At 58.5% G+C, this 11,003-nt stretch overlaps 1 protein-coding gene across 1 annotated transcript; it reads right to left on the bottom strand.

Annotated features, from left to right (window-relative positions):
• Positions 1–371: 371 nt before the first annotated feature.
• FCN3 (ficolin 3) lies at positions 372–10,393 on the bottom strand. Its single transcript, XM_039511674.1, has 8 exons — positions 10,146–10,393; positions 9,207–9,329; positions 8,446–8,490; positions 7,628–7,663; positions 6,435–6,562; positions 4,002–4,131; positions 3,433–3,567; positions 372–1,241 (listed from the first exon to the last, which is right to left on the bottom strand). The coding sequence occupies exons 1-8, from the start codon at positions 10,375–10,377 to the stop codon at positions 1,000–1,002; spliced, it is 1,071 nt and encodes a 356-aa protein (XP_039367608.1). The 5' UTR covers positions 10,378–10,393; the 3' UTR covers positions 372–999.
• Positions 10,394–11,003: the final 610 nt, after the last annotated feature.

The following is an 11,003-nucleotide window of genomic DNA, read 5'->3' as shown; positions in this document are numbered from 1 at the left end:
TAAAAACTCCGGCCAAGCGATGGCCTCTGACTGGGGATGACAATGCCTATGGGCCTACGATCTCTTACAGCCTGAGCCTGAGGCTACTGCAGCCAGGGAGATGGTTCCCAGGCACTTCGCTGGGCTCCGGACCCGGCTGTAGGTGCACAGACGACTTCCCTGGTTGCCGTTGTTTCAAGCCAGTAGACAAGGTCACATGAAACTGACAAGCCAATGTGCTTGAACAAACAAAACAGGACGTGGCAACCTTCAGCCCTCCCGAGTACTGGGATCAAAGGCACCGCCGCAGCTGGGCAAACTCAGCCGGAGCTGCCAAAAAGCAGCTGCAGAGCACGTGGGGCGTGTTCAAATGAGCGAGATTTCAAACCAACGGCCGGGAGTGATGCTTTTATTGGGTGCACAGAACACAGCAGCCGCAAGTGCAGCAGTATCGTATGAAAAATACACGCCAGAGCTACCCTCCACATGCGTGTAATTGGGTCTGACACGCATACACAGGCCCAACGACATGTATGTACACACACAAAGTCTATATCAGTCGGTAGTCCTGATCCGGGCAACGCTATTGGAAAGCAGTTTCTGCAGAGGATCACATGCTGCCGCGTTGTGTGGGGACATGCACTGAGCTCACTGTGGCCTATGCGTTTGCCTCTGGGCACGTGATGGCGCTAAGCTGCCTCCAGAGAATCTGGACACAACACGACTCAAGGCAACGTCAGATGGCAGGGCCAGGAGAGCACGGATCTGCCCCGTTGCTCTGGGAGTGAGGGGAGTGACTGCATCAGGAGGGCTGTCCTCACGGGCCCTTGGGGATCATCCCAGGAAGGAGTCTTTTATCCCTCCAGAGATGGTGGGGGGGGGGTGTAATTACTGGAGGCTCCTGAAGCTGCTGCAGGGGGAGAGGAAGCTGGTTTGCTGCACGAGGATCTATGAGGCAGCTCGGTCCTGCTGTCTCGGGCGTGCCGCAGATGCACAGGTTGGACGCCCCCCCCCCCCCGGCTAGCGGAGCTTCATTTCCGTGCGTTTGTAGGGGTTGCCAACGCCCTGGCCAGAGACCCAATCGATGCCGTACCTCTGCCGCTTCTGCTCCCCCACCGCGTAGCCCCCGTTCAGGTTGGCATGGTAGCAGTTCGTGTACCACCAGGCGCCATGCACAGAGACGGCGCAGTTCTGCGTCCCACTGTCGTTGTCACGGTCATAGGTGGAGAAAGGCTGCCCGTTGTGGAGGCCCAGGGAGTCACCTGCGGGACACACGAGACCCCAGTGCCACAACCGCACCAAGGCATGACCTTGAGCAGCAGAGAAATGGGAGCATTTCCCTTGCCGGCTCTATAGCCCTGGAGGCAGCCTGGGCTCGTGGTCTGGTCTGAGCCTAGGACTGGGATCCACGCTCCTGAGGTTTAATGCTATGGCTGTGTCATGCCAGAGAGCAGACGCGATGTGCATATCACGGTCCCTTTTGGCTTGACTAGCTATGAATCTGGGAGTCCTGGGTTTGCCCACGGTGCTAGGGAGCCACATTTTTTCCAAGGCGCTAGACTGTTTTCAAGGCCTCAGCACCCACAATCGGGGCCAGATTTCCCACCGAGCTGTCGATGTGCTGAACTCGGTGGCAAATTGGGCCTTTCATGGCTTTGCCTCAGTTTCCTCAGCTGTGAAATGGGGACAATGATAATACACGCCTACGTAGTAATGCTTAGCGTGTCAATAGCACAGTAACAAATCCTCATACACCCCAGGTGGTGCATTATCCCCATCACGTGGTGGGGCACAGCAAACGCTGTGACCTACCCAGGTCACGCAGTGAGTGTCAGAACCAGGTTTTGAACCCCAGGGTTCCCTGAGTCTGGGCCTGCTGTCAGGCCATGTGGGGGCTAATTAGCTAAAGTCTGTAAAGTGCTTTGAAGCTGGGCTATTAGCAAAGCTGAGCAGTGGTTCAGATCCGTGAGCGTGGCGTTCGGGTCGGCTTTTCCCTGCCAGCAGCGCTCTCGGGGGAAGTGGGCGGGGCCGGATAGGGAGCATCTGCGTAATTCAGGCCAAGGAAATGGATTGCTGAGGCTCCTAGGGATTAATCACTTTAGTGCCCAGGAACCCTGAGCCAGCAGGATCCCCGGTGGAGGAGACAGACCCATTGTAAAGTGGGCCAGAGTGGGCTTTCCTCCCCCACCGCTTTGCTGCCCCCCTATTTGGCTGGTTTAGGATGATTGTTAACCCCAATGCTCCACGGATCAGTTTGTAACAGGATGCAATCTTCAGTGCTGTCACGGGCACGTGCTGCATCCCCTCCCACCCCCCCAGCGAATGTGGGTGCCACCCACGGGAGAGTTGCGCTCGCCCTTGGAAGCGATGGGGTTAATGCCTGGAGAAGGAGGGTGGAGGGGGTTGATGCCGGGTGCAGGCAGCTGCGGTGGGGCTGCCTGGGGCTTTGGATGCCCAAGTGTCCTGAGCGCGTGCAATCTTCTCTACCAGGAACCAGGGGCTGCGGGGGGGAGGCCACTGCCTGAGCCTCGCCTGGCCTGTGGCAGCGATCCCAGCAGGGAGGCAGACAAGGAAGGATCCCTCTTTGCCAGATGTGGGAGCCCCAGGATAGGCGTTTGTATTTCTGTGTGTGATCGTTTGAGACCTAGATCTGTCTTTTGCATCTCTGGCCGGCTCCTCCAATCCTTAAATCCCCGCGTGACAGTTTGAGCCAGATGTGCTGTTCCTCTGCCTACCTTAAATTGCTGGCTAGCATTGCTGCGTTCCTCCTCCCCAGAAACAGCTGCATTTCTGAGGGCTCCCCAGACACCCTCCATCCTTTACCCCCCTCACAATAGGTTTTTGGGGCATAATCCATGGACCTACACAAAGTGCTCAGAAAGCCCCCGGGAGGCAGCACCAGAGGCGCGCCAAGGGTTAAGTATTAATGCTGATCAGTCATTATCATGTGATTACAAATGGCTGAGCGACCCTGGAGAAGCTCAGCCCATTTCATGCTTCGCTCCATCCCTTGCTCTGGGAGTTTGGATGCATATTTCTTTGTAGGAGCAGCGAAGAGGAGTGGAACATGTGGTGTCTCTCCCACTCACACACACAATGGGACAGATTCGCTCCCCCGCCTTGGCCTCTTTGTGCTGCTCCCGCAGCGTGCAGGGGCCCAGATCCTGCTGCAGGAGGCACTGTGTAGGTCCCACAGGTCCCCATGGCACAGAGACAGAAGGGGGTGTCTCCACAGTATATGGTGCAATGGAGACTCTGAGCTGCTCTGGACTGCAGGGCAGCTCTCAGGAGTTTGCTGGTAGAGCATCCCTGGGGTTGCTCTGATTTGAGCCTCGGAGCAGCCCTGAATCCTGAGGGCATAAAAGTGGCTTAAAGGTGCCTTTGCCCACACCCCCGCGGGCTGCCTCTCTAGGTGGCGCAGCGCAGAACGCCAGCCAGACACGCTCTCCTCACCTGCAGAGCCGCCGAGGAACGTCCCCAGAACAAGCTCGTACTTGTCCTCTTCCCCCTTGAGCTTGAAGGACCGGTAGCTGGCAAAGGAGCTGCTGTCATTAAAATTCACCAGGTCCACGCGGAGCTGGAACTCGCCTGAGGGGAAGGGACAGAGCCCCGTGTTAGCCAGGGGCCCGTTCTGGCTCCCTCTCAGCTCCAGGAGGGGGATCTGGGCCGGGGCTTCTAGTCACAAAGCAGGGAGGCTTGCCCACCGCGACGCCAGCACACCCAGGGGTGACCATCCCTGTGAGCGACGCCGTGTCTTTGCAGGGCAATAGGGCAGAACGACCAACAGTGGGAACTGGCTGAGAGGGAGGAGCGGGGATCCCCCGGGGAAAAGGAGGGGATCAGGGGAAAGGGATATTCCCACCTAACCTGGGCATTTCCAGCCTCTCAGAATCCAAGGGCTGGATCTAAAAGGCCTCTGATGGGTAATGGCTGCTCGCTTTCGCCCCCTGGAGAGGCCCTGTGGCATAACAGCCCGCAGGGCAGGCCAGAGCTCCCCCAGGACAGCTGCTGGGCTTCCTTACCATCCTGGGTGAGCAGGTGGAGGTTCTCATTGCCCAACCAGAACTCGGAGAGCTGGTTCCCGAAGCCCTTCTTGTAGGCGCTCCAGGTGCGGTAGAAATCCACCGAGCCGTCCATGCGTTTCTGGAACACCTGGAGGAGAGGAGCGAGAATGGGGGCTGGGCGCTGACTCAGCTCTCATGCTCCGGCAGCCGAACTTCAGACAATAGCTGGAGCCCTGACTGAGCTGGGCCATGGAGGATCCAGATGAGCAGCTATGGGGACACTAGCTGGAAGTAAAGATCAACTGGGCTGTCCAGTCTCAGGCTTCAGGGCATGAGCTTGTCCCTGGCTGGGGTCAGGAAGGAATTCCCCCACTAGGGTAAAATGTTGCACAGTTGGCTACATCATGGGGTTTTGATGCCTTTCCTCCCCCCTCCACCCCCAGCGGTAACTGTGGCTGGAGACAGGATAGAACAGGGGTCGGCAACCTTTCAGAACTGCTGTGCTGAGTCTTCATTTATACACTCTAATTTAAGGCTTTGTGTGCCGGTCATACATTTTAACATTTTTTTAGAAGGTCTCTCTCTATAAATTATATAACCAAACTACTGTTATATGTAAAGCAAACTAGGTTTTCAAAATGTTTCAGAATGTTTAATTTTATTTAAAATTAAATTAAAATGCAGATCTTATCAGTTTAGTGTGATCCTTGCCCTTGCTTTTCCTTGCTGAGTTTTCCAATGTCTGGTGGCACGTATTTGGATATTTTAAGCTGCACACAGGCTTCTGCGTAATCAGTTGTTAACCGGCTGGCAGGAGGTCAGTGGCTGGAACCCCAGATCAGCAGCGGAGGTGAGTGGAGCTGGTGGCTGGTAGGGCTGAGCAGGGCCGGAAGCTGGACCCTGTCTGGCAGGGGGCCTGTGCTGGAACTCCAACCGGAAGCAAGGGGAGTGGGGCTGCAGCGGGGACCCGGCTGGCAAGGGGGCCAGCAGCCGGAACCCCAGAGCAGCGACTGAGCGTCTCAGCCCGTCGCTGCTCTGGGGTTCCGGCCGCCGGCTCCTGCCAGCCGGGGTCTCAGCCCGCTGCCAGCCTGGGGTTCCTTCCCCCAGGCCAGCAGTGGGTGCTGAGTGGGACTGGCAGTGGGACCCCGGCTGGCAGGAGCCAGCAGCGGAAACCCCAGAGCGGCAGTGGGCTGACCATCAAAAATTGGCTCACGTGCCACCTTTGGTTGCCGACCCCTGGGCTAGAATGATCTGTCTGGAGGTGGATCCACAAAGCAAACCAGCTCCAATTCCCACCCCCCACGTGCTGGGGAAGTACCTAGCTAGAGCGGCTCTGGACTCTGCTGCTTGGCCCCAGCCCTAGCACATGCAGCGCTGGCTGTTAATCTCGGCCAAGCCAGTGCGATCCTGTGAGCGACGGCCCCATGGCCTCCTTCCCCTCCACTCCCCCCACAGGTGCAGGACATTCTGGCACAGCGATCAGAGACAGAACCATGGTCCGCATCCCTCCCAAAGCCTAAACAAAGACTGGGAATGGTTGGGTCATTACACTAATTGAATCTATTTCCCTATGTTAAGTTCTCCTCACACCTTCTATTGGCCATCTTAATTATCACTTCAAAAAGTTTTTTTTCCTCCTGCTGCTAAGAGCTCATCTCAATTGATTAGACTTTTCCTGTTGGTATGCATACTTCCACCTTTTCATGTTCTCTGTATGTATAAATATCCCCTGTCTGTGTGTGTTCCATTCTATGCATCCGAAGAAGTGAGCTGTAGCTCACGAAAGCTCATGCTACAATAAATTTGTTAGTCTTTAAGGTGCCACAAGTACTCCTGTTCTTTTTGCGGATACAGACTAACACGGCTGCTACTCTGAAATCCCTCCCATTGTCATCCTTTCAGGGTGTCAGCCTTGCACGCCGCTAGCCACCGGGGACTCACACCATGCCCGGGTGAGCAAAGGGAAATCTTACAAAGCAGAGAAAGACACATCTGTGGGGCATGCCAGCAGTCAGGGAAAGGTGAGACAGATGCATCTGCCTTCCAGCGATTTCTCTGCTCCACTAACTCGTGGACTGATAACCCCAGCTAACTCCACACCTGGGTTAACTTCCTCTACCTGAACCCCTCCTGTTGGTTCAGGGAGATGCAGCGATCTTCCTTGCTTCCTGCCCTGCACTGTAGCTTTACTGCACACTGTCAAACAGTTGCCCCATCCCTCCCCAGAGGTGGCTGCATTCCAGCCATGGGTGACGTGATTCCCTGTGCAGACGGGTTGTGAAGCCCTTCAGGGTGAAAGGCGCTACATACGGGTAAGGAATGATTCTCTCTACCCCTCCCCAGCCACATCACGACCACATTCTGCTACCCATGCGTAAATCTCTCGCACCGCACTGGGAGCAGGGAGCTCTGGATGTGACCATCGCTCCGGCGCTAGGATACTGCGTTTACCAGCCAGCCTCCGCCGTCAGTGTCCATGTCGCAGAAGACCCTCAGCGGCCGGCAGGCCGGCAGGTAGATGGTGTGCCAGCCGCTCAGGAACTCCCCTTTGCTCAGAAGCTCCTTGCAGCTCTTTGGCCCTGGAATCAAGGCAGAATTTGGTCCCTGGGGAAATGTGTCTGAAGTCTCGTCTTCTCCCAGAGAGAGGGGACGGGACTGAGTGGCTGCCGATGCTGAGATCACCTCGCAGCGATAGGTGGTTACCGTGCCACCAAAGTTAGCAGCCACAGCAGGTGCCAGGAACCTGGTTTAGGCTAAATGTCATTTCAGGAGGGTTTGATCTCCATGTAGTGCTTAGAACAGGGACAGCTGGGAAGGGAATGGGGTCCAGTGCTTAAAAGCGGGGGAATGCCTGTCAGGATCCCTGGATCCTAGCAGCAGCTCAGGGACGAAGTGTGGTCTAATGGTTAGAACAGGGGGAAGTGGGAGTCTGTATTCATGGGTTCCTCACTGACTCCCTGTGTGCCCCAGGGCAGGTCACAGCCCCTCTGTGTGCCTCGGTTTCCCCATGTGGGGCTGATAATACTTTCCCGCCTAAGTGCTTTGAGAGCCTTGGCGATGTTATTGGCTATCGTTCCTGGCCCGTGCGCTTTCCAGGCCGAAGGAGAGAGAAACCTTCTAGAGCAAGCAGACGAACACACACAGCCTGCTTAGTCCTCTGACGTGAAGGCTACTGCACCAGAGCAGGACTAAACTGCTCCGGTGAGTACGTAGGGGCCGGTCCTGAAAGGGGAATATTCACCGCTCCGGAGCGACGGGCTTTTGGTTAAGGCCCTGGATGAAGACTCTGTGGAACTGGGTTTCTAGCTCTGCCATAGACTCTCTGTGTGACCTGAGCCAGTCACTAGCTCCGTGGGGTCAGTCTGATGGGGGGGGGGGTACCCCGCACAGCTCTGCGCTGCAGCGTACTGACCTCTTCGTCCAGCGACCCCTCTTGGGCCCTGACCAGCTCCCCCTGTAAAATGGGGCCAGGGCTGCTCCCTTGGCCTGCCTTGGCTGTCCAGACTGTAAGGTCGCCGGGGCAGGGCCCGTCTCCCGCTCTGTGTCAGCACGTCCCCATGCACGGCGGGTGGATGCCTCCAAGCGCTACCCTAATGCAAACACTGGTAAGTCATTTTTTTAAGCGCCTGAGGAGGCAAACTCACCGTTCTGGCAGAGGAAGGAAGGGTCTGGGTGATCTCCTGCCAGTCCGAGAAACAAAAAAAACGCAGTTAGAAAACAAAGCTTAGCAGGTGCCCGCAGAACTTGGTTGGATGACGAGTGGAAGGTTCCTGGTTAGCTGTTTTTCCTGCTGTGTCACAGCTGCTTCTCTTGTTTGGAAGGGATGTGTATTACTGCCCTCCCGCCTTGCAATGTACAAGGAACCGCGGCCATGTGCTTCTAGTGTCTGCGTGCAACATTCGCGGCCACCTGCTCCCTGGGGACCTGAACCAAACCCCACTGAGGGCGGTGGAAAGGCTCCCTCCCACAGAGCCCCCCCCCCCCCCTCGGCCCCTTGCAGCGTGAGAGGAGGTGGAAATGCTCCAGAGAGAGTCCATTTCATGCCAGCACAGGGGAAGCAGGGGTCTGATCCTGGGCACTGTCTCATCTCCCTGACACTGGACACCCGTCCCAAAGCTTCATTCTACCCCGAGTTCGGAGGCCTTGTCCCAGTGCTCGTTGCAATCGATGGGAAGGGCTGTGGTGACGTGCGGGGTGGGGGTGGGGAAATCAGGCCCGGGAGCCCTATTAGCAGCCCCGAAGGCCCCTCTTGAAAACCACAGGAGAATTTTGGCAGGACGGACTAAACCGTCTGGAGCAGAACAGATAGGAGTGGACCCCAGCCCAGGCACCAGCGCCTCTTGAAACGGGGGGGGCTCCTCATCTGAATGCTAAGGCTCCTGCCTGCCTCGAATAACAACCCCCCATCGGGTGTAATCTACACCCTCAGTGCCCCTCCCCAAGACCATTGCTACATAGTTACCTCGGTCCCCCTTCGGTCCCGCTTTCCCGGGTGGTCCTACAGTCCCTGAAATCCAGAGCAGACGGAGAGACGCAGTGAACGCAGGCAAGTGCTTGAGCGCAGCCAAGGCGCAGAACATGGTCGGGGGTGGGAGGAGAGTCCCCGGGGGCTCTTTTAAAGGGGGACAAACGGACGGACCCAGAGGCGAAAGAAGGGAAGCGCTCAACGTCCATCACTACTTGTTCCCATAGCAACCACGAGAAGCAGCTCATGGGGGCTGCCCGGCTAATCCCGGTGGACGATGCCATCGGGCCTGGAGGAGGTGAGGGGTGGGGCTGGTCAGTTGAGCCCTGTGTGTGGCAGCAAGAGGCACCGGGGGGCGGAGGGCCCGATTCAGGGGGCGGCTGGCCCATGCACCAGCCAGGGTAACCACGGGCGACGGGGTCGCACCGGGCACCGCCCAGCAAAGTGCCCAGTTCAATCTGGGGTTTGCACCCTTAGCCAGAGATTCCCCGGCCCTGGTGACACCTCTGAGCCATTGGGCCCCAGCCTCTTCCGGTGTAAGTGGTGCATTGATGTCAGTGCCGCTGTGCCAACTGACTCCAGCAGAGGATTGGAGCCATAGTGCTCAGTAGCTGCCAGAGTCCGATCCCCTCCTTGTGACCGCTGCGTTCTCCACCTGCCCCACAGACCCGCTGGGAGCTGGCCCAAGACCACCCCACAGGGGCCTGCTCCGGCTTGGGGGCAGCGCCTGTTGTGAGAGCCCCTCTCTCATCTCCTACCTCTCAGGCCAGGTTGACCTGGTGCCCCCTTTTCTCCAGGGCTTCCTGCTGCGCCTGGCGTCCCGGGGCATCCCTGTAGTATGGTGAGTTTCTCAGCACCGGAGAGACCCACCACCTTCACCTCTGTGGAAACACAAAGACACGGGAGGAGGCACGAGCCCAGCGCCTGCTCTGGCTCGGCCCCGGCGAGTCACCTGGTGAGATGGTTCCCAGCATCGCTTACCCCGGCCCTTCTGATACTTACCGCTGGCCCCTTGGGCTCGGTCTCTGGAGGGCTCTGCGGAACCGAGGCTGCCGGACGGGACCTAGCACAGCCCAGTGAGGGAGAGGGACCCAAAAGGCATCTACCACCATGTCCACGTTGCCTCTCTGCTCTCAGCGAGCACCGGCCCCGCGATAGCCTGCGTCTTCCTACTCCACTGTCCCTGCGCCATGGCCCACCCCATAGCATCCCCCAGTGCAGGGCTGGGCTCGGTGTGGCGCTCGGAAAGAAATCCTTCCCAGGGGCACCAAGTGGATGGGCGGGCGGGCGGAGAGCTTTCACCCCATTCTTCCATCCACCCCGCCCCCACACCCACACTCTGGGCTGCCCATCCCATCCCAGCCACGTGGCCTTTACAACCAGCTTTAAGCTGGGAGGCAGGGATTCGTTGGGGTGCATCAGCCAGCCAAGCTCTCCCCTGGGGTCCAGCCTCCATTCCTCCCGGCTCAGCTCCAGCCCATCTCCTGCTTGGAGCCCCCAAACGGATCCCCGCAGCCAACCCAACGGGCTCCGCACCCAGGGCCCAGCCATCAACGCCCTGACTCAGCTACTGCAGCGCTGGACCCAGCTAAATGGCTAGAGAAACACCACCAACCCCCGCCATCACTAGGCAACATGGGTGCCTCAGAGCTCAACCTAGCCCCCCATTTACAGCCCCAAAACAGAGAGTCTCCTACCTGGGCAGGTGCCTGGGTCCCCGGTTACCAGCGTCCAGGTGCAGAGCCAAAGCAGGGCTGGAATAAAGCTCCACATCTTCACTGTTCTCTCGCGAGCCCGTCCCTCCCCAACTGCCTCTCGGTTTAGGGACGTTCCAGGAACAATGCCCTTGTGGGGAGCTTTTCCTGGGAAGTAAACCGGGCTTCCCACCATTGTTCCTAGGCACAAAAGCTTGGCACCCCCAACTACCATCCCCCAGAGACCCTCTGGAGAGGTGGGGCCGGGCCTTTTCCTCCAGCACAGGACAGCGTGTCCTTGCCAGCTCTGGCCGTGGAGTTCTGGGCGCTGACCCCCAGCTCTGGCCATGCAGCCCTGGCCTTCAGCCATGGGGCTTCAGATGCCAACTCCTGGCTGCAGGCTCCGATCCCTGGCTCTGGCTGTGTGGCATCAACCCCCAATCCCTGGCCCTGGCCATGTGGCAGCAGGCAGAGACCCCAATCCCAGTGGTGGCCGATCCCCGGGCCTGGCCACTGAGCCTGGGCACTGCTCCTGGATGGCGACCCTGGGTTCCGGCAGGTGCTGACCATGGGCAGCAATCCCCAGCCCCAGGTGCAGATCCCCAGTCCCAGTCACACGGCAGCAGGCGCCAACCCCAGGCTCTGGCCCTGGATGCCGAGCTCCAGTCCTGATGATGCTGCAGCAGGCTCCAGCGGGTGCTGGCCACGGACGCTGACTCCTAGCTCCAGCTGTGCAGCAGCGGGCACGGACCCCAAGCGCCAACCCTGGGCTCTGATCCCTGGCCATGCAGCTGCAGGTGCCCACCCTGGGCTCCAGTGAGTGCTGGCCCAGGGCACCGACCCACACCCCCGACCAGACGG

The sequence above is a fragment of the Mauremys reevesii genome, linkage group 23, assembly GCF_016161935.1.
Source record: "Mauremys reevesii isolate NIE-2019 linkage group 23, ASM1616193v1, whole genome shotgun sequence".
NCBI lineage: Eukaryota > Metazoa > Chordata > Testudines > Geoemydidae > Mauremys > Mauremys reevesii.
Note: the sequence above shows the minus strand (reverse complement) of the source record. Positions and strands in the feature narration are given on the sequence as shown.

Coding starts and splice junctions, on each gene's coding strand:
- FCN3 (XM_039511674.1), bottom strand. CDS start 10,377: ATGGTAGTTGGGGGTGCCAAGCTTTTGTGCCTAGGAACAATGGTGGGA. Junction 6,563..7,627: donor TTCCTTCCTCTGCCAGAACG/GTGAGTTTGCCT, acceptor CCTTGATTCCAG/GGCCAAAGAGCTGCAAGGAG. Junction 3,568..4,001: donor CCACCTGCTCACCCAGGATG/GTAAGGAAGCCC, acceptor CCTTCCCCTCAG/GCGAGTTCCAGCTCCGCGTG.